Source organism: Chrysemys picta, chromosome 3, assembly GCF_011386835.1.
Source record: "Chrysemys picta bellii isolate R12L10 chromosome 3, ASM1138683v2, whole genome shotgun sequence".
In the NCBI taxonomy this organism is placed as follows: domain Eukaryota; kingdom Metazoa; phylum Chordata; order Testudines; family Emydidae; genus Chrysemys; species Chrysemys picta.
In genome coordinates, this window is record NC_088793.1 from 132207672 (window position 1) to 132231745 (window position 24074).

Consider the following 24074-nt stretch of genomic DNA (forward strand, 5'->3'; position numbering starts at 1 on the left):
CACCACCATCTTTAAACTATCTGTGAAGTTCAACCTGTGAAAACTACAGATCCCAGCATGGAGCATCCCTCCACAGATGGAGGCAAACAGGCCATGTTGCAGAAAACTGTGTGCTGAGCTCTGGCCACCCCGACTGATAGCAATATGCACTTTTGTTAGCATTTGGACTTTGAAAGGAAAAGACATTCTAAATGTGAAAACATTTTCTTATAAAGAGTCAGGGAACAAACCAAGCAGTCCAATTGGTTACTTTGCAGATTTAGCCTGAGAAACAAATAGCAAGAATTTTTGAACAGGAAGTCCCATTTGAGATTAGTGCCAATTTCTAAATGACAAATCACAGTATTTACACTTGCTTTCAGCAGGTTTCAGATTTATCATCTTGAAGGGGGCACTGACTTTCAGATGACAGGCTAGAGTGTTTTATGTATGGGAAACAAGATTTATTTACTAAGGAGTAAATCTTGTCCTTCCTCCAAAGAGGGGTCCTGACCCAGTAGAATCAGTCAGTATTGTCAACCCCAAACACTCAAAAATCTGAGCCAAGAATTATTCATAAAACTGAAGAGCAGTGGAGCAGAAAATGCTTTAATTTATGCAATAATTAAGTGTGCCACTATTAAATATTAAAATACAGGAGAATATTTTTACTGGTAATTATTGATTTTAAAATCCAAGGGAAAAAATCTTTTACATTTTATAAAGAGACTAAGTTCTATTACTTTTCACACTACATTCATCATTTGCTGTGACACTTGCTAGTATAGATGAGACAGATTCATTTACAAGATATCCACACTGGATGATTGCTAAAAATCTCCTGTTAATGTAAAAATGTGAGCCAGCTCAGTGAAGCAAGGTCAATCTATTTGAGCCCAGGAGAAAACCAATGTAAGAACTGGACCTCTCTCGTTTCCTGACACATCAGGATTTAAAAACTCACTTGCACTCTGCCAGAATTACCTGACCTAAATGAAAGTCAGGAAATTGAAACTCATGACTCTAATCTGACTCAATAGGATACACAAACTGACCCCATTTGACCACCATCCATCCAGCAAAAAACATTTCACTGTTGCAAAAATAATGGATGAAATAAAAATATGCTTTTGATTTTCAACTTGCAAACATGCTGAGTAGAGGGAAAAACCTTTTTAATTTTTTGCAGGGAAATACATCAAATACGTTAACACTATTAATGATCTGGAGTGTGGCATGGACTGCACCCAGGGCCGGTGCTACCATTTAGGCAAACTAGGCGGTTGCCTATGGCGCCAAGATTTGGGGGCGCCAAAAAGCAGTGCCCCCAATTTTTTTTACAGCGTTCCTACACCCCCTCCACCTAGGCATGGTCGCCGTTCTACTTCTCCCGCCTCCCAGGCTTGCAGCGCCAATCAGCTGTTTGGTGCCGCAAGCCTGGGAGGGGAGGAGAATTAGAGTGGGGGCGGCGTGCTCGGGGAGGAGGCGGAGCAGTGGTGAGCTGGGGTGAGGAGCTGTCGCACGGCTCCCTGGGGGGGGGAGCTGCCACGGGGGGGGCGCCTCAGGGCAGGGGGGGGGAGCTGCCACGGGGGAAGGGGGCGCCTCAGGGCGGAGGGGGGGCGGGGAGCTGCTGCAGGGGTGGGGGGGGCGCAAGGTGGAAGTTTTGCCTAGGGCGTGAAACTTCCTTGCACCGGCCCTGACTGCACCCTCAGCAAGTTTGAAGATGACACTAAACTGGGAGGAGTGGTAGATACGCTGGAGGGTAGGGATAGGATACAGAGGGACCTAGACAAATTAGAGTATTGGGCCAAAAGAAATCTGATGACGTTCAACAAAGACAAGTGCAGAGTCCTGCACTTAGGATGGAAAAATCCCATGCACTGCTACAGACTAGGGACCGAATGGCTAGGCAGCAGTTCTGCAGAAAAGGACCTAGGAGTTACAGTGGACAAGAAGCTGGATCTGAGTCGACAGTGTGCCCTTGTTACCAGGAAGACTAACAGCATTTTGGGCTGTATAAGTCGGGGCATTGCCAACAGATCGAGGGGCGTGATCATTCCCCTCTATTCGACATTGGTGAGGCCTCATCTGGAGTACTGTGTCCTGTTTTGGGCCCCACACTACAAGAAGGATGTGGAAAAATTAGAAAGAGTCCAGCGGAGGGCAACAAAAATGATTAGGTGGCTGGAGCACATGACTTATGAGGAGAGGCTGAGGGAACTAGGATTGTTTAGTCTGCAGAAGAGAAGAATGAGGGGGGATTTGATAGCTGCTTTCAACTACCTGAAAGGGGGTTCCAAAGAGGATGGATCTAGACTGTTCTCAGTGGTACCAGATGACAGCACAAGGAGTAATGGTCTCAAGTTGCAGTGGGGGAGGTTTAGGTTGGATATTAGGAAAAACTTTTTCACTAGGAGGGCGGTGAAGCACTGGAATGCGTTACCTAGGGAGGTGGTGGAATCTCCTTCCTTAGAGGTTTTTAAGGTCAAGCGTGACAAAGCCCTGGCTGGGATGATTTAGTTGGGGATTGGTCCTGCTTTGAGAAGGGGATTGGACTAGATGACATCCTGAGGTCCCTTCCAACCCTGATATTCTATGATTCTATGATAATATATAGTACTTCTACAGGACTTTTAATTTCCAGACTAAATACTTAAACCTCACAACATCCAAGTGTCACAGATCAGGGCAACTGCACCTGTATTCTCCTTCCTTGATCCCTCAAGGTACCCATTCTAGGCTCCTGGTTCCTTAGCCATCACCTCTCTTGGGCAGAGATCCATGTTTCTCTCTCCCTTCTGAAAGGGGTTTATCCAGGCCATAGAGTCCTGCCTACATGGTGATATCCCCAGCAAGCCACACCACCCAAAGGACTAGCATCTTTGCTTTGCTTTCTCTCCAGAAGTTATGAACAGCATAATTGTCCAGTTATAAGCAAGCACATTTATGATTAAGGTGACAGCATTAGAGAGAAAACATTAAAAACAATAGAAGAACCTACACGCATGCTAAAAAGCTTACCAGAGATCACCAAGCTCCAGTGTTGGGCTTTGGTAGGTGTCAATCCTTCAAAACCCACATCTGGGTTTTCCCCATAGTTAAAAGTTCATAACTGTCTCAGATTCAGAACCAGAACAACCGTGAATAGTTCAGTCTTTCCTTTATACAGCTTGGGCCTTTGATTTTGGCCTTATGTAACAGGTGATCAGCAGGTGATGGCCCCCTTCTCAGGCTTCAAAAGGCTGGGGAGTTTTGTATAACTAGAGGTGGGGAATTTGCATTCACCTCCCCCTAGATATTCCCCAGGAATATCACAACACTTTTTGTTCCAAAAGTCCATTTGCGTCTGGCACGTTGTTCAATGTAGTCCTTTGAACCCCCAAATCTCACATCTGTCATATCTGCCCCCTTGAGAGGTTACATACAATCTTGGCCCACAATAATACGTATACCATTAATTTAATACAATGGACCCCAAAGATACTTAAACTTAATTCAATAAGGTCTTCCAACGATATGGCAGGAAATTGCCACACCTGTCTCACCAAATGACGGAGATTAATATTATTAAACCTACTAATATTACAAAATGCGGGGTCACTAACAGCCATGCACTGAGTGGGAAACTCTGCATAGTAAGATGCCCTACAGTAACCAGACTCAGATAGCCATTAAGGATATCGTATGGACTGGAGCACTCCCTGGTGCGTGGCAAATGAAGCTCTGGTGCAGCTGCACGCAACACATCCAGGCTTAGGCCACATGGTCTCAGTGAGCAGTTTTGGTTTTTGGTTTATGGTTTATGAAGCAGTGGGACTGGAGTGAGGTCCTGGTGAGAAAGGGAGGCCTAACATCTGCTTATAGAGACAGGGCAGAGGTGCCTTATATGAGGTTTCTGTGGGAAGGGAGTTGCCCATGTGCCATTTGATACCACCCCAGAACAGTGTGTATTGTGTAAATAAAGAAATTATGCTAAGAAAATACCTAACTCCACATCACTGCTTTCCATGGCTCCACATGAGAAACTTGCCTGCAAGGCCCCAAAACTCTGCTACTGCTTAGCAAACGGACAACACTACTTTACAGATGAGGAAACAGAGGTACAAAGGGAAGCCAAAGAAAGGAAGGTTGCTTACTATTGTCAGAGTTACTGCACCCCTGACCCATCCTGGTCTTGTCAAGTGCATGCCTCTCTCAGGTCTCAAGCCCAAAGTCATTACCTCTCACAGGGTGGAATCACTCGATTCTCCCACTCTCAGTCTGGGCCCTGGGCTGCAGTCCCCTGGTATTAACCCTTCTTACCTCAGCATGTCTGACAGGCTCAGACCCTGCAGTCCTGTTCTCTCCAGGAGCAATGACAGTGGTACCCAGTGAACAGACAGCCTCCTTAAAGCAAAGTGTTATTTATAGGCCCATCAAAATTAAAAGAAATAGTTGCAATTAATCAGTTTTAATCATACTGCTAAACAATAATATAATAACAATTTAAATATATTATAAATATTTTTGGATGTTTTTATATGTTTTCAAATATATTGATTTCAGTTGCAACACAGAATACAAAGTGTACAGTGCTCAGTTTATATTATTATTTTTAGTACAAATATTTGCACAGTTAAAAAAATAAACAAAAGAAATATTGGGGTTTTTTTTCAAATCACCTCATACAAGTACGGTAGTGCAATCTCTTTATCGTGAATGTGCAACTTACAAACGTAGAATTTTTTTTTTTTTTTTTTACATAACTGCACTCAAAATAAAAAAAATGTAAAACTTTAGAGCTTACAAGTCGAAGCGTGAAGGAGGCATACGAATGTTTAGCATATCTGGCATGTAAATACCTTGCAACGCCAGCTACAACAGTGCCAGGCGAATGCCTGTTCTTACTTTTAGGTGACACTGAATGAGAAGTGGGCAGCATTATCTCCTGCAAATGTGAAGAAACTTGTTAGTCTTAGCAATTGGCTGAAAAAGGAGTAGGACTAAGAGGACTTGTATCAGGTTAATTGAAAAAATTATTTCTTTTGTTTATCTTTTTTACAGTGCAAATATTTGTAATAAAAATATATAAAGTGAGCACTGTACACTTTGTAATCTGTGTTGCAACTGAAATCAATATATTTGAAAATGTAGAAAAACATCCAAAATATTTATAATAAATTTAAACTGGTATTCTATTATTGTTTAGCAGCGAGATTAAAACTGCGATTAATCGTGACTATTTTTTTAATCTTGTTAATTTGTTTTGTCTTAATCACATGCATTAACTGTAAGTAATTGACAGCCCTAATTATTTACTGGGGTTCCTAGGTGCTACAAGAATATAAATAGTAACAACAACATTTAGAACCAAAGCATTAAGAGGAAACAGATCTTAACAAGATAAACAAGTCTATACACTTCCCTGCCTTTCCCTGGGAGCCAGGGAACGCCCAGTTGCTTTCCAACACTCCCAGAGGACCTGCCTCTGTCTTCCATATCAGTCTGTTCTCCTCAGGCATAGCTGACTCAGCTCCCCCTTCTCTTGCTGCAGAGAGTCCTTTCCACCATGTAGTGTTCCTTTGATCTCTAGGCTCCCAGCCTCAGCAAAACAGCTGAGTAACTTGTGTTGGAGCCTGCTAATAGTTCAACCCTTGTCTTGTAATTACGTTCCCCACCTAATGCTTGATGGGTGGCTGCTTATCTAGAGCTATTGTGTCGCCTTCTTGATTGTTTTTCCAACAACCCCCATTAAGCTAGGCCAATACTGTCATACAGGAAAGTCTAATAACCCAATATAGATGTACAGTCACTCATCAGATCACATGCAGTATTTATAAAATTATTACAGGTCAGTATCCTTAGATTATTACATAGTAACTCCATGTCCACCATAACCACAAATGGAGTACTCCAAAGATATTGCCTCCGTAGATCTGCGCTGCTGAAAGTCATGTTCCATGGCTCAGAAGCCACACAATTGTTAAGAGCAGTAAAATGATCAGGGGGAGCAGACCCAGCTGTAAGCATTCCCAGCTGTGGATAGAAAATGTTCCACCCACCAAAGCATCTTCCCCTCAATATGGGAATTTCACAAACTTGTAGCAATCCCCTGGAGAAGGAATGAAGTGCACCAATTAGGGAGTGATTGAAAGACTACCTCTTCCTGAAACGAGCATCTTATTTTGCTCTAGAACTGAGGGAAAACAATAATGCTTTGTAAAAGTGTGTACTGAACTCCTCAGCAGCAACCTAACAAGTTTCAAGAATGGACACATCTTGAAAACCGGCAGCTGTGGCCGCTGCTCACCTGGTGGAATGAAGCTATTAGTTCTTCTAGTACTGGGACTCCAGTCTGGTCATTATAGGCTTTGATACACTCAAGTTGATCCAATGGAAAATGTCAGCTATGCTATTCCTATAACTACTGAAACAAGTAGCTACTAAACTTTGTTTTGTTAACTAGCAAAAAACATAAGTTTAAAAAGTAGGACAAATAAAAAAAGAGATGGTTCCCTCGCTCTCCCCGTGCTCTAAAAAAACCACCTCCACGAGGGGAATAGCTCCCAGCGCTGGTACACTGTCTACACTGGCACTTTACAGTTTTTCACACCCCTGAGCGAGAAAGTTGCAGCGCTGTAAAGTGCCAGTGTAGACAAGCCCTGAAGATACATGGGGATGATATGGGATGTTCAAATCTGTACTTAATACACATGGATCTCCTGATAGTTTTACTACTTCAAATGGTTCTATGTACGTAATCTTCTAAAGAGGGACTGTTCAGAGCAATTCCATGAGGAAAAATGCTAGGTCCCTCACAGAATCATAAATGTCAGAGGTGGAAAACACCTATTATTAGACTACTCAGCCAAACTCCCCCATCTCCCTCCCAATGCAGGATTGTTCCCTATAGTACATTTTCTAATATTTTATCTAATCTAGTTTTACATGTCTCAAGTGGTGTAGTAAGAGGGTCAAATATCAAGAATGGGCAGAAACATATTTTTCCACCTACAATATGCAAGAGCAATTTGATACCCATCTTGCCAGTGAGCTATGCTTTTGTTGCACTGCAGCTAGATTACTGAAATGCCCGCTGCTCAGGGCTGAAAGTGGACATCACACACAAGTTTAAGATGGTCCCAAACGTATCACAATGGTGTTCCATATGCCACCCTGGCTCCCCATCCAATAACGGTTTTTTAGTTCTATTCCATTCATTACCTACCATGATATCCGAGTACCTCTGAGGGCTGAGACCTAATTTACAAAACCTTCTGTGCACTAAGACCTGACTGCCTCAGGGACCCCATCTCTTTGAACAGAATACATAAAATTCTTGATCGGAAACGCTGTTGCTGATGGAGCCCAAGATGAAACTCTTTGGTGCAGAGGAAATATCTGTCTATTAATATTAGAAAGGTGTGAAACCCCAGGATGGAGAGGAATTATTTAGGATTGTATGTGAAGGCCTAAATGTTAAGTCTCCCAGCTTTTGCTCTCTCTTAGCTAAATTATATATATCTAAGTCTTTTAGTCTTTCCTCAAAGGTGATTTGCTCCTAAGGTGACCAGATAGCAAGCGTGAACATTTGGGACAGGAGGGTGGTGGTGTGGGGGGGAGGGTAATAGGCACCTATAGAAGACAAAGCCCCGAATATCGGGACTGTTCCTATAAAATTGGGACATCTGGTCACCCTAATTGCTCCAGATACCTGAGTATTATTTATTTATTTATCCAGTTACTCTTCTCTGAACTCCCTTCAGTTTGTCAATATTTTTCTGGCAATTTGGTGCAGAGAATGAAACATAGGATCACAAGTGCAATTGCACAAAATCCATAAAGAGAGGGACTCTTGTTTCCCTACAGCATGAAACTATTGCTTATTAAAAATGAAAAGAGAGTTACAGCCATTCTTTAAATAAAGAATGATGCTTGCTAATAGTACAGAGCCTTCAGACACAAAATTCACATAAATATTCCCTACAATGGTAATGAGCTTGCTACTGCAATACAACTACATAAAGTACAAATGTACTGTAGAACAGAAAAATATCTGGCCTTATTACTTTAACGACATTACTGTGCCTGGAATATATCATTTAAACTGACCACTTTAATGAATCATTTCTTTTTTGGTGGGGAGATAAACAAGAAAATACATAGAAAACCTCATGGGTGATTCCATTGCCACTATAACAGCTGCCTTCCACAGATGTGCAGTTATATCTGTGCCTGCTCTGTGCCCACTTTTCCAATTCATCTTACGAAGTTCCAAGTGAATCATGAATATTACATTTGCATTATCAGTAACAAAAATCATAAGAGAAATTTAGTAGCTAATTATATTACTGAAAGACAAAGGGAGTCAGTTAGAAAATAATACCAGCACCACTATCCATAAGTGATTTCCCCATAAGCTTTGCTTTACTAGACATTCTCCAAAAGACATTTTCTTGATGCACGGACTCAAAAGAAAGATCCCCCCAATCCATTTTGGCTGGAAATAATGACAGTGCTTTTGCTCCTTCCTCTATCACAGATTTCTTCTCTGTTCTTGGCTTCAAATTAAATGAAAAACAGCACTCCATGACTGGCATTTTATTTTTTTCTGGCGCATTGCTCTTAGTATGAAGTAGAAGTCCAAGATATCACGTATAGTTACTAATTGACCCACTTCTTTCAATTTGTTTGGCCTATATCCATACCGTGATCTGAGAGATTTTTTCAGTTAAATGCTGGGCCAGATACTATGATACAATCTCTTTAACTTCAATAGGTTTGTGTTATCATAAACTAGAAGTGAGTTTGAACCAGGGGCTCTTATAATGCCAGCATCCTGCCATGGCTGGAATGCAATCCATGTTACAGCCTCCCAGCTACTTAACTGCATCCTTTCAGCAAACCTTTTGAGAAAGTCTCTTGTGGTTCAGAAACCTACAACTTTTCCCTCCAGAGCACTCACTTTTTCATCTATACTATCAGCATCGTTTTCCAGGAACAGCAGTAAGAAATGTTCACAACAAAATCTGGAACCACTCAATACACATCTTGTTTTAGATGTCGTCAGGAAATGTGAGATTTACGGTGGCCCATGCAACCTTAGTTTTGCTTCCTTGTGCACTGAATGCTCATGTAATTAAAGATAATTATACATGCACTCAAAGTGGCACAATTAAGGTTGTACATGCAACCGTAAATCTGGCATTTCTTAACTTCTGACTGTTTGACTTTGCAAACTAAATAATGTTATTTTAAATGTTTTTTTTGTACCTTCTTAGATTTAGTTTAAGGAAAAATGTGAAAAAAATCTGTTATGTACAACTAACACCACAACCCACCATGCGTCATCAGCAGGGTTGGAACCCTGAACAAAACTAACTACATCAGCTAGCAGCAGGAGATTGCTGTTGGGGTTGTGTTTGTGGGGAGCCTGGCCTGGCTCCTTGACCTGGGAGCTGTATGTGTGTGGGGCTCTTATCCCAAATGATGCCCCCAGAAGGGAGGGATGGACTGCTGGGGTCACTCATTGGGTTCAAAAGGTAGTCAGAGGAAATCTGTCTAGACTCTCTCTCTTTCTTCCCTCCCCCCCCCCCGCCCCATGGACTTTGGGGGATCTCCTTCCCTTTATGGTATCCCCAGAGGTAGGGGAATTAGCCACTGTACTCAGTCAGGAGGAGGGAGGTGTAGTCAGAATGGGAGGGACCTCTGTCCTTTCTTTCCCCCACTGCTACTGCTACAGCTTCTTTGGCATCCGATAGGCTTTCCCAGTGCAGAATCTGCTGCTGCTTTGGTAGTGACATAGGAACAACTCTTTTCAATGTTCATGTTCAGTTATTATTTTAGCAGGCTGCCAAATTTTTCTTGTAGAACTCAAGTGAAAGAAGGGGAATTGTGATTTTTAGAAGTTTACAACTCAGACAAACTAACAGAATTTCATGGAACAAGTGAAAGGCCTCAGCGCTTGGTCCCTACTGAATTTCAAAGCCTTGCTGTAAACCATGGCAGTGTTAGTGCATCTCAAGAAAAGATCACAATAATCTTTTATAAGAGAAAGTTTTAGGCAACCTAAATGTAGGGATCGCTACCAGCTCCACCTATAATTATGTAAAATGTGTGATTTCACACACAATTTTAAGATGAAATTTATCAGGTGAAACTCTGTAGTTTAAATGATCTTTTCTTCCAGATTCAAATTCAAATGCTACTTGAGGGAATAAACCAGCTTGGATCAAAACTAAGACAACATTTTCATTACCTCTTTGATGTGAAACCACTGAGTTTCACACAGCTCTACTTCCAGCTAATTATGCTCTCCCGAGATACTCCTGATCTTTTCTTCCCCCAAAGACAGGGTTGGGGGCACTTTGTCACATTTGTTGTCTGTTATTTACTAAGCTATCTGGGGAAAGAGCAGATGGAAACAGACCCAGTGGTAGTTAATGGCAAAATGGCTGCTGCACAGAAGGAGTATACATTTTTTTTTTAAGTGGGAATTTTTCTTTTTATGCAGTTAAAGCTCCACAATGAGATATTTTCACCCAAAGGGAAGATCAAGTTAACAGTTTTTAAGTAAATATAATGGAGATGCTTCTGTCCATGTTCAAATACGCCCCCACCCCAAAAGAAAGAAAAATAATCCAAGCTTTTTCTCATAACTGTAATTAACATAAGAAGAACATAAGAACGGCCACACTGGGTCAGACCAAAGGTCCATCCAGCCCAGTATCATGTCTACCGACAGTGGCCAATGCCAGGTTCCCCAGAGGGAGTGAACCTAACAGGTAATGATCAAGTGATCTCTCTCCTGCCATCCATCTCCACCCTCTGACAAACAGAGGCTAGGGACACCATTCCTTACCCATCCTGGCTAATAGCCATTAATGGACTTAACCTCCATGAATTTATCTAGTTCTCTTTTAAACCCTATTATAGGCCTAGCCTTCACAACCTCCTCAGGCAAGGAGTTCCACAGGTTGACTGTGCGCTGTATGAAGAACTTCCTTTTATTTGTTTTAAACCTGCTGCCCATTAATTTCATTTGGTGGCCCCTAGTTCTTATATTATGGGAATAAGTAAATAACTTTTCCTTATTCACTTTTTCCACACCACTCATGATTTTATATACCTCTATCATATCCCCCCCTTACTCTCCTCTTTTCTTTTCCAAGCTGAAAAGTCCTAGCCTCTTTAATCTCTCCTCATATGGGACCCGTTCCAAATCCCTAATCATTTTAGTTGCCCTTTTCTGAACTTTTTCTAATGCCAGTATATCTTTTTTGAGATGAGGAGACCACATCTCTACGCAGTATTCAAGATGTGGGTGTTCTATGGATTTATATAAAGGCAATATGATATTCTCTGTCTTATTCTCTATGCCTTTTAAAATGATTCCTAACATTCTGTTTGCTTTTTTGACTGCCACTGCACACTGCGTGGACATCTTCAGAGAACTATCCAAGATGACTCCAAGATCTCTTTCCTGATTAGTTGTAGCTAAATTAGCCCCCATCATATTGTATGTATAGTTGGGGTTATTTTTTCCAATGTGCATTACTTCACATTTATCCACATTAAATTTCATTTTCCATTTTGTTGCCCAATCACTTAGTTTTGAGAGATCTTTTTGAAGTTCTTCTCAGTCTGCTTTGGTCTTAACTATCTTGAGTAGTTTAGTATCTTCTGCAAACTTTGCCACCTCACTGATTACCCCCTTTTCCAGATCATTTATGATTTGTTGTTTTAACATAGGATAATTGTTACTGGATGTTACTTTTATTTTCAGATTAGCAAAAAAAAAAAAAAAAGGGAGCAAGATATTGTGTATTTTATTTTAGACTATACCTAGCAGACATTCTGAATGAGAGGGTGTCTAGAAAACTGATTGGCTTCATAAAACTTAATGATTTGACATACAGATTTTTCAGTGCTGGAAATCAGTGCTACGTAACACTCCTTGCTAAAGGCAGAACTGACATGGGCCAGGCTGCCCACAAATACAAGTGGTTTCATTGTTACACCAATAAGTTAATGCATTTCCTCTTGTGGCTTATTTTTTATGAATAAAGAATGAGAAAAGGGGGTGGGGTCTGCTGGTCTGGGCATGGAAGTAAGAGTCAGAAAACCCTGAGCAAATCACAAGCATGCCATTAATTTCCTCTCTGGCCTTTAATAAGGCATGTACTCTCTCTGCCTTAATTTCCCTGTCTCTAAAATAAGGATACTACTACTGGGGCATGAGGAGAAGTTAATGTCGGTAAAGATGTCTTTGAAAATGAAGATTGCCAGAGAGCAGAGCTACGTATTATCCTTAATAATTATATGAATATACAGGACAGATAAGTGAACACTTTTTCTCCTTTACTTCTCCTTCAGGTCATCTCTTCTTACAATCTGTCCATCTACCAAGGTACCTATATGGCCCCCATAACCATAGTGTCTGAGAATTCACAAATGTTAATGATTTTTCCCCATGGCACTCCTGTGAGGTAACAATGTATTATCATCATCCCATTGTATAGATGAGGAGCTGAAGCATAGCGAGATTACACGACTTGCCCACAGTCACAAAGGAAATCTGTGACAGAGCCAGGAACTGAACCCACATTTCTTGCTTCCCAGTCTAGTACCTTACCTATAAGGTCATCTTTCCTCTGACATCTGATAATGGCCCTGTACAACACACGACCTTTCTCAAAAAACATAAGTCAATGACCTAACGTTATGTGTACCCAAGAACCCCATAACCTGCTCTGCATATTTCTTCCTCCTACTCCACTGCCTTGCCTACTACTTGCCTTCTGCACCCATTCCTTTGTATCTTGTTCATTTAGATAATTAGCTCTTTGGGGTGGGGAGCTGCTTTTTCAACACCTGTAAAGTTCTTAGCACATTTTGGGTGCTACATAAATAATAATGAGACCTCTCCTTTCCTCTTAGCAGCAGCTGACAAGGTCACACCGACAGCAAGCAACCACAGCCCACCCATATCTGCAGCATGAAGAGAACTTAAAAGCTGTTGGCAAATTCTGGTTTAACTTCTCTTTTCCTTCCCTCCTATCAGCAACAGACCCAGGACAGGAGTGACTCCACAATGAAAAGCACCCAGAGAGGAACATTCTCCTCCCTTCTCCTAGCAAGAGGCAAAGTGGAGCCCTCCCTCCTCTGCTTCCAGGACTTCGCTCAGCAGCTGCACTTTCTAAACCTGGGAGCTATGAAGCCCTGATCCAGGGATCAGTTCCTACTCTCCCCCTCTCCTCCCTCCCAGCAGGAAGGAAGGAAAGGCCATCTCCACCTCTGACAGGCTTCAGCGCCTCTTCAAGACATGAGCTAGCCCTTCTTCATGCTAACCATAAATAGCTTAACAGCGACACTTAAAAACTGTAAATACTTGGGAGGTGCTTATGTTCTATGGTGATGGAGATGACATCTGTGTTGCCAACTATCACAATTTGATTGCAAGTCTTGCGATATCTGGTGTTTTTCTTCAAGCCTCAGCACATAGAGTCAGGTGATATCATGAGAATCTCAGCTTTCATTTTAAATAAACTTTCTAGTCTTTCTGATTGTATGAAAAAATCCTGAAAACATGATCCAAGTGCACCCGACAGGCTCAGAAACTAGAAGGCAATTAAAAAATCCTCAGTGCTTATTGTGTTTTTAAAATCTCAAGATTTTCAGGGGCCTGACTCCTGATTTTTGAATGCTTGGGGTTGGCAGTACTCCCTATAAATACCTAGAGAAATAAGTCCTTTCAACAGTATGCTACGCTGCAAACAAGCTGGGGAGTTTCAGTATGTGAAGGAAGCCTGACAATTAATTTGTTTGTATTTGTCTTTTCCTCCTTCAGGTATGCAGATCCTTACCTCGAAATTCTAGCCCTCTGAGCTGGAAAGTGACGAGGCCATTTCCAATTTCGATCAAGTGAACAAAGGCATTTAAATAATCCGATGCCAGAATAAAACAGTCTCCTGAGCTGTAGTTTCCCCAGCGGCCAAGAATCAAATCTCCACAAAGAGACTCCTGCAAAGATCTTGTTAGATGCTCATAAAAAATGGAGTTGAGATTATTGTCGTCATTTCCTAAAATCAGAGCAACAAAGATTTTAAAAAGGTAAAATGTATTAGAAACCATGTCTTTGTGAGAGGAGACTTATGCTCTTATTGCTTCCTGTACTAGAACCTGTTCCTGTGAGTTGATGACAGTGTCTCCTTGGAGACATACTACTCCTATTTGGTTCTCATCACCTCACAGAATCAGACCCCTAGTCTTTAGCTGATAAGAATACTGTAAAACAGAACAATATACCAGTGACAACAAGCAAGCAGTTAATCTCTGAACCACTTCATATATTTCATGCTTTATGATAGCAGCCATTTTCTGGAAGCTCCTGACTAGCTGGGCTGAGTGCCCTCTGCTATATTAAGATAGGTTCTCTTCTCTGTGTTGTCATTTACTGTAGGGAAATACTTGTTGAGTTTATCACGGCCATCTAGGAGATTTAGTCACCCAACTTCAATTAATTTCAATCGGAGTTGTGTGGCTAACGGCCCTAATTAGTTTTGAAAGTCTCCATCACCACAGTGTATGATGGTAATTAAGAATGTGTTGCTATTATCAAACTTATGTGAAAACCACTTTTATATAACAAATTTAATACATAGAAAAAAAAAGATCCAGGTGGAACCAAATCAGCTGTCCTGATGTGTAGTTCTCAGATCAACTAGTCTTTAGAAGGTTGGGTGAAGTAGCACCAAATCAGTCTAAAAAACTCATGGGGAATGCATGCTAGGGGTATTTAAAATGTGATTATAATCAGCACTTAATTATGCTTAGTGAAATGAAATAAAATCTTCACACATGCCAAGACAGTGTCACAGAGTCTAATAAAGTGTCAGTGTGCTTGAATTCTCTTACATAATAAGTATGCTTGGTTTGGCCAGTGCATTCATTTTCTACTTTACATCAGTGGTACAAGTCAGAAAATGGAGCTTTAAGCCATAGTAGAGCAAATGCATGTTTTGCCTGAGCTATGCGTTTAAAACCACAATTAAAGCATGTGTTATTGTATATCATAATGCTGAAGGCTTGCTATCAAATGACTTGGGAAATATCTTTATTCCATACCTTGTCATGATAAATAGTAACTGTGGATCATTAAGATGTCTCACAGTTTCAAAGCACTAACATCTCCCCCACTATCTAAAGACACATTTGTTCACTCTAATTTCTACTTCAAAAAATACTGAAAATGCTGTGGTAATAGAGTTGACTGTATGAGAGGAAAAATTAAAATGTATCTTCAAAGCTATTCTTAACATCCTTTGGAAGTTACAAAACTGACTAATATTTGACACATGGGTAAAACTGCTTTTTTGATGACAGGACAAAAACATATTTACAGTATATTACAAGGGGAAGTCCACAGTTGAAATCCTGGTCCCATTGAGTGGAAATTTTGCCACTGATGTCAAAGGGACCAGGTTTTCATCAGATTCTTTTCAAAGGTCTTGATCCTGCAGGACACTGAGCAAGGTCTCTGAGTCGCTGCATGATCTCCATTCCCATTAACTTCAATGAGAGATGAAGGTTCTTCCTACCTTCCAGGAACTTGGGCTTGGAAGGATTAGATTTTCATCAGTAAACATCGATTTCACAATACACACAAGCCAATACAAAAATATTTCCATCAATGATCATCAAAATTACAGATAGGCAAAGTAAGAAAAATGCTGCTTGAAAATTTATTGGTGTTTGATTAAAGGATATTTACTGTGTATATTTTGACATATGTTGTGGGCAATTTGTATTTTAATGGTTATAAAGCTTTAACTTTTTGAATCTCAACATCTACTGTCATTAAATGGTTATTGTCTGACTCCCCTCCAATTAATTTCATACAACTATGAATATTTAAATGGATACAAATAGAAAAAATTAAAATAAATATCTATTCATTTTTTATAATTTTCATGGATAATATAAATAAAATTTGAATTCTGACAAGCCTATCTATATTAACATTTATCAGGACTGGCCTTACAGGCTACTAAGCAAGGTAGCAGCTCATGTCACTTTGTCACTTGTATCTTCCCCTCTCCTCCTGCAAAATTTCTACTTGCTCTAATAAATTAGTTCTCAAATAGAATTAGAGAAGATCATATGTCTACATTTCTTACTTGTAGGGGACCATCTTACACTGTCTCTCCCAGAAGCCTGTTTGAACAAAGACTGACCTTGGATTTGATTTACTATGTCTGCTATTTATTATATACAAACTGAAACTAATTTACAACTCAGCAGCTACCTAATCAACTCTAAATAACATACCAAATCACATGACTTAATCAGGATCTTTGCATAGTTTTTAATTGCTATTATATTTTAAATTATCTGCTTCATTCACCCAATGCTTTAACACTTTGCATCTATTTTACATTTACAGGCAAGCTACAATACAATAAATCAATCACATTTTCTAAATTATGTAAGAAGAAATCCCATGCCATACCTGGGTCCTTTTCAATCTGAATTGCCAGTCTTGTATTGGAATGGTCCACTCTTTTTGTGCTGAAAATAGAGAGACACGTTCCATAGCTAATTCTCTTTTGAAACAGGACTTCCTTTCCCCCCCGCTCCCTCTTGAACATTTCTTCCCACACTTCCTATTTGTACAATCACATAGTTCATATTCCTAAACTGTTAATTGGTTTACTCTCAATATTAACAGGTTATCACTATGAAGTATTTCTTTTTCTAACATAAATCATGCAAGAAATTTATGAGCATCTACAATCAAAAGGTATGTTTCTGCCATCCTTTGTCGCCTAGCTCCAATGGGAGCATTTGTGTGGTAAGGTACTAGTAAGGGTAGCAGAATCAGCCTGAAAGTTATACAGTCAAACCCCGCAATAAGGCGCCCCGCCATAACACAAAATCGCATATAACGCGATCACAATTTGGCCCCCCTTTAAGACACACAGTAATACAATACTGTATGTACTGTACCAGTGGTCCCCAATGCCATGATGGCTGCCGGGACATTGATGTGCCCCCGCCTAGTGCCAGGCAGGGGAGAGAAGCTGCGGCCCCGCGCCTGCCGGGGACAGTGAGCACCGGCGCCCACAGCCCTGTTGTTCTCTGTCCCCGGCAGGTGCGGGGCCGCGGCTCCTCTCCGGCTTGGAGAGAACCCACGGCCCCGTGCCTGCCAGGGACAGAGAGCTCCAGGGCTGCGGGCGCCAGTGCTCACTGTCCCCGGCAGGTGCAGGGCCGCGGCTCCTCTTGAAGCCGGAGAGAAGCAGTGGCCCCGCACCTGCCTGGGACAGAGAACAACAGGACTGCCGGCGCCGGTGCTCACTGTCCCCGGCAGGCGCGGGGCCGCAGCTTCTCTCCCCTGCTGGGCACTAGGCACTATGGGCACTAGGTGGTGCACATCAGTGCACCGCCTTGGGGACCACTGATGGGCTTGAAACCCCGCTATACCACGACCCCGCATTTAGCACGATGTAATTTTTTGGACCCCAAACATCGCGGTATAGCGGGGTTTCACTGTATTTCCAGTTGGGATCTCTTCCCACCTATATAAATAGAAAATATCTTAAACTTTTCAAAGTACAGTTTTTAGATTTATAATGGCAGCACATATGAAATATAACTTAATTTGGTGACTGAAACCATTTAAAGAGTATTCTGACTCAGATATAAAATCTATTTCTTCCCCCCGCCCCCTTCTTTTTTTTTTTGGTGCTCATGATTTTTTTTTAATCAGCACACTCCAATTATCTCAAACTTGGTTTAAAAGCCTTGATTTAACCTAACCCCAACACATCTTACATGTTCATGGGACTACTGTGAATTTCATTTCCAAAACAACAATGGGCAGAAGGCAACATTTCTGAAAGGGGTAAAACTTTAGGTTTTCTGGGATTATTATTTATCCAGAGATATGGCTTAATTCATTAATGTATCAGAGATTGGCTTGGATTTTTGATCCCAGCTCATGTTCTCCTGTAGCGGAGGGGAGGGGGCTAATGCCTGCTTCATCATGTGCTCATGATGTGGGGTTTGTTAATTGGCAGAGCAAGCAGGGGATATGTTCCTGGTAACCCGCAGATGTCCCAAGGTCCATGAGGAATTGCTGTCAGTCTCAGAGTCCATGCCCTCCTGTTTGCTCCTTAAGTCCTTCCTTTGTCCCTATCCCCTTGGCAGTATGTCTCTTCTCTCTGCTTACACCACACACATCCCAGTCAGGAGATCTGAAGTTTCAGAACCGGAGTTGGCATAAGTCAGTGCTGACATTTTCCATATCAACTTGCTGCATAAAATCCCAATAACTTTCCTAATGTCAAGAAGAAAATTGCTGGCCATTTCCTCCAGCCCTACCTCCACCACAAAACTCAACAGAAAATCAGCCATCAGAAATTGGACCAGGAGTGCAAGAGGGTTGGTATTGCTCTGCCTTAGCTCCCCACCTGTTACTGACTTTTGCTCCAAAGAAGTAGGTTTTCTACTCTGCTCTACAGGAAATATTGTAGGATAAAATATGGGCCTTAATTAGTATTAGAATATCATCTGCATACATTAACAATTCATCTGATGTATTATTTATCTCTGTGCCTTCTATTTCCAGTTGGCTTGTTGCATTGTAACTAGTCTTCAACCCTAATGCAACAGAAAACAGTTACAAGCAGAGGTGGCTTTCTAAGGTAATGCCAAATATGAAGAGTTATTTTAAATGCAATACGGTTGGATTTTTAGGCATCTGATCCACAAAGCAAAGCAGAACGTCTGCTACAATGAGACACTTATCTGATAAGAACTAGCCATAAAAATCCAACATTACTCAGAAAATTATAATTTATATGAGTGGGAATTGTTATACCAATAAAAACTAGCAGGATCTTATTAAAGGGGACAAGATAAAGATGCCACATTTATTATGATAACAATTTGATTTATGACCAATAACTAATATCTTAATCCTTATACACACACATTATACCTAATACCTATACACACACATTCACACACACACACATCCATCAGATGTTCTGCAGCTGCTGCATAGTTACCAGGCCTGCTTGAGTCTGTGGCTTGAGTTTGCAGCTTGGGTTCGTAGCTTGTGGCGACTAACTGGCCAGGAAAGCCGGGCACAAGGACGAGCTGGGTCTCTGTTGGGCATGCACCGATACCCTTCCATGTTGGCAGCAGAATGTTACCCTCCTCCAAAGTTTTCCATCTCACCCATCCTTTTTGTAGGCTTTAGTTTGAATCCAGAGTCTATGTGTCACGCTGCCTCCAGGTTTGGTGATTGATCACCTGTCAATTGCAGACATGACTTTCAGCTTGGGACCGGGCTTTGATCTTCCTTCTATTGTACCTTTTCTTTTTAGGGTGGATTCTTCTTACTTTGTTAGGGCTCTTGTCTGCATCTTCAGCCGTTGGTGTTTGAACTCTATTTAATCAGGACAGGCTGGGGCTGGATGCTGATTCCATCATCCATACGTACCTCATTCACACATCTAAACTAAACTAATAAGATTACAGCAGGGTTTGCAAAAATGAAGGTTGCAGCAAGCCCTTACAAAATGGAGTAAGCATTTTAAAATGGGGTTTGAATTACAATATGGCAAACAGTGAACAGAAGTTACAATATAGACAAGTATAATGGATGGCAAACAGTGTAGGCAAGTGTAAGAAATGGTGAACAGAAGTTACAATACTGAAACAGTGCAAGTCTCAGTGACTTAAGCAGGAATTGGATTGATAGTGAAATTTACAAAGGCAGCTGACTGAACAACTATGGCTCTTAACAAGCATCTTAACTGTTAATTAGCCAGTTATTGGGGTAACCGGTTTTATGAATAATATTGTTTCATTCATAAAACTTTACTTATGAAGTTACATTAATAAAGTGAACAATTAAACAATTTCATTCATCAGTTCTACAGAATCACTCGGCTCAGGATGCTGCTCTATCCAGCCAGTAGTTTTCATTTCTGAGGAGTGAGAGATTATGACGCTTCTCAGGATTACCCCAGACTGCCCTTAGCATGAGGAAGCCTTGTCTGTACCTGCCAGAGGTCAGGTCCCCAACTTCACCAGTCATGGGTAACATACACTCTCCCCTCTAGGCCTATACAGGCCTGACTGCCTCTCTACCGGTTAGTGATTGGCACACTCCAGTCCCCAAGCCCTCCAGGTCCCCAAGCCTGGAGTCATCAGCTCTAGACACACGCAGCATTCACAGATTCATTGCTTCTACAGGAGCAGTAGACCTCAGTATACCAGTTATACCTCAGATCACTGCTCCATTTAACACATAGCACTTAGATATGTTTATAGATATCTTTATAGGGTTGCCAACTTTCTATTTGCACAAAACCAAACACCCTTGCCCCACCCCCTGCCCCTCCCCGAAGGCCCCACCCATGTCCCACCCCTTCTATGAGGTCCCGCCCCCACTCACTCTATCCCCCCTCCCTCTGTCATGCCCTTTCCCCACCCTCACTCACTCACTTTCACCGAGCTGGCCCAGGGGGAGGGTGTGTAGGACGGGGTGAGGGCTCCAGCTGGGTTGCGGGCTCTGGGGTGGGGTGGGTTCCTGTAAAACTCTATACATCCCCTGTGGCCTTTGCCAGTTGGCATCAAAATGTCCCTGGGTCACTGAGATGCATGAAACAATTATAGAAAATAGAAGTGCTTTGGCATATTCAGAAATGGGAAGAAAATTGGAAGGTGAGAAGGAAATGAACTGCTATACCCAAATGAAGCAGTTTTCACAACAAAAAGCTCTGTGTTGTAGCTTGAAACTTGCAGTCTAAGTGTACTCTAGATCACTTAAGCTATGAAAATAGGGAGGCTCAACATGAAAGAGGATAAGGAGTATTAGTTTCCCTAACAACACAGGAAAAACCCAGGTCTTCATCCAGATACTTTCAAGACATAATTTTAATATCTTGTAAAAATCCAGCGGAAAATATAGTAGATAGTGGTTGAAAAACACAATATGTATAAATGACTTCGATACTGAAATTCAGGGGAGCTGAAGTAGCTCATCCACAAAGTCCACTTTGGATCTTAAAATATTCCACAATTATGGTAACTGAAGTTCTGTTTGTAGCTTCTTAAAAGGAATCTTCATAGTATTGAATTATAATATACTGCATCTAATAACCAAACTCAGCGGCACATTTCCCCTGGGCTTTTTGCTGTCAGCTAGGATCTCTTAAGAATGAACTTCTGGGACTACTGGGCAATTTGGGCTTCCCTTCAGTGGTTTCTTACTTTCAAGTTAGTTCCTACCACTCAGCTAAGGTGATAATTAGCTCAGTAATTGGATTTCTTCCTGAACTGTATTAATCGACACAAACTGAGTAAAGGTCCTTGGGCACTTCCCCTGAAATATGTCTGAATCTCTTCAGCAATGATCTAACTAATTTTAAAGCCAACGCCCCACTTCGTTCCTAAAATATCTCACTACCTCCTGTTTTATCCAGTGCCTGAGCTACACTGAGTCAAGGAGCCTAGCATTTTGGTACGACTTAAAACCATTATACATACTCTTTCTTTTCTTATTATAATGGTGTTACCGCCAATATTTTCCTCCCACAAAAATACTGCCTTGCCTTTCAACCTAGAAATAGTTTCTCTCCACAGCCACTCTCTCTTCCCCTGCCTCTAAAAATAACAATCATGAAGGTAAAATAAAGGAAGGATTGAGAGAGAGAGATTTGGATAGTGTGATGCTCTGTACATTAGGGAACACCCTGCACTCCCATGTTCATCCTTATAATATGATTGTGTGTTATCCAATGCAAAGTTTGTCATGTCGGGTGTCTTCGGAAGGCTCATAATGCACTGAGCATTGTTGTTATAGTCATGTTACAGGTTGTAATTTCATGTATATAGTTATGAGGCTGAAAATGTTTCCTCATGGCTTAAAACAAACCCAGGCAAAACTTTCCAGAAGCAGAGGGGAAGTTCACACCTCATCAGGGCATGTATGGGACAAACCCAGCCCAGCCTCACAGGAACAGAGGACACTGGCCTAGGCAACAACAAAGGATCTGTTGGACTTTTGAGTGAGTCACCCCCCTTCCTTTGGTCAGTTTGGGACTGCGATGAGGTAATGCTCACCTGACTCTGAAGGCAGGGGGGACAAAGCCAAGAGGAAAGAAAGAACATGATAAAGCATTTGCCATGCTATCTCTCTTCCACCTCCATGTACAGACACCACCACCACCACCACCAAATGACTGAAGCACTGATCAAAGGGGAGAACCTAGCTGAAGGGCAACCTGCCAGCCTGTGGTGACAAGAGGTCCACTTCCTAAGCACTACAGTGCTAATAAGCGATGGTCACATAACCACCACCTTATACTGGAATCCTACTGACCACTATACTTGCCTACATGCCTCCAGCTTTCATCCAGACCACATCACACGATCCATTGTCTACAGCCAAGCTCTAAGATACAACCACATTTGCTCCGATCCCTCAGACGGAGACAAACACCTACAGGATCTCTATCAAGCATTCTTAAAACTACAATATCCACCTGGTGAAGTGAAGAAACAGATTGACAGAGCCAGAAGGGTACCCAGAAGTCACCTACTACAAGACAAGCCCAACAAAGAAAGTAACAGAACGCCACTAGCCATGACCTACAGCCCCCAACTAAAACCTCTCCAGCGCATCATCAAGGATCTACAACCTATCCTGAAGGACGATCCCTCACTCTCACAGACCTTGGGAGACAGGCCAGTCCTCGCTTACAGACAGCCCCCCAACCTGAAGCAAATACTCACCAGTAACTACACACCACACAACAAAAACACCAACCCAGGAACCAAACCCCGCAACAAACTCTGGTGCCAACTCTGTCCACATATCTATTCAAGGGACACCATCATAGGACCTAACCACATCAGCCACAGCATCAGGGGCTCGTTCACCTGCACATCTACCAATGTGATATATGCCATCATGTGCCAGCAATGCCCCTCTGCCATGTACATTGGCCAAACCGGACAGTCTCTATGCAAAAGAATAAATGGACACAAATCTGACATCAGGAATTAGAATATTCAAAAACCAACTGGAGAACACTTCAATCTCCCTAGTCATTCAATAACAGACCTAAAAGTGGCAATTCTTCAACAACAAAAACTTCAAAAACAGACTCCAACGTGAAACTGCAGAATTGGAATTAATTTGTAAACTGGACACCATCAAATTAGGCCTGAATAAAGACTGGGAGTGGTTGGGTCATTACAAAACCTAAACCTAATTTCCCCAATACTAATTTCCCCCTACTGTTACTCACATCTTCTGGTCAACTGTTTGAAATGGGCCACTCATTACGACTACAAAAGTTATTTTTCCTCCCTTGATATCCTACTGTTAATTGAATTGTCTTGTTAGACTGACCTCACACTTAGTAAGGCAACTCCCATCTTTTCATGTATTTATATCTGCTCCTGTATTTTCCACTCTATGCATCTGATGAAGTGGGTTCTAGCCCACAAAGCTTATGCCCAAATAAATTTGTTAGTCTCTAAGGTGCCACAAGGACTCCTTGTCGTTTAAGTTTGTAAGGGCACTGAAAGTGTTAAAATCAGCTTAGAATACATTTTGCTTTTCTTTCATTTGACCAAATCTGATTTGTGCTTTGACTTATAATCACTTAAAATCTATCTTTTGTAGTTAATAAATTTGTTTTTTTATTCTATCTGAAGCAGTGCGTTTGGTTTGATGCGTGCCAGAGACTCCCCTTGGGATAACAAGCCTGGAACATATCAATTTCTTTGTTAAATTGACAAAGTCATATAAGCTTACAGCGTCCAGCGGGCATAACTGAACACTGCAAGATGGAGGTTCCTAGGGTTGTGCCTGGGACCGGAGATATTGGCTACTGTCATTCGGTTGCACAATCCAAGCAGCGGCTGGCCAAAAGTGCTCACTCATGTAGCCGGGAGCAGTTTAGATACCAGAGGCTGTGCGTGAACAACCCAGAAGTGGGGGTTCTCACAGCAGAGGATGGTAAGGCTGGCTCCCAGAGTCAAGGATTGGAGTGACTCTGCAGCAAATCACTGGTCCAGATAACACCAGCGGA

At 41.7% G+C, this 24074-nt stretch overlaps 1 protein-coding gene across 4 annotated transcripts in view; it reads right to left on the bottom strand.

Annotated features, from left to right (window-relative positions):
- The window catches only part of PCNX2 (pecanex 2), a 247386-nt gene that overhangs the window by 37281 nt on the left and 186031 nt on the right, over nucleotides 1–24074 (bottom strand). For all 4 annotated transcript variants that reach the window (XM_065589023.1, XM_065589022.1, XM_065589025.1 and 1 more), the window contains 2 exons: nucleotides 16469–16527; nucleotides 13824–14039 (listed from right to left, as the gene is read on the bottom strand). In XM_065589023.1, coding sequence (XP_065445095.1) covers nucleotides 13824–14039; nucleotides 16469–16527 — 275 coding nt within the window. The remainder of the gene's footprint in view (nucleotides 1–13823; nucleotides 14040–16468; nucleotides 16528–24074) is intronic.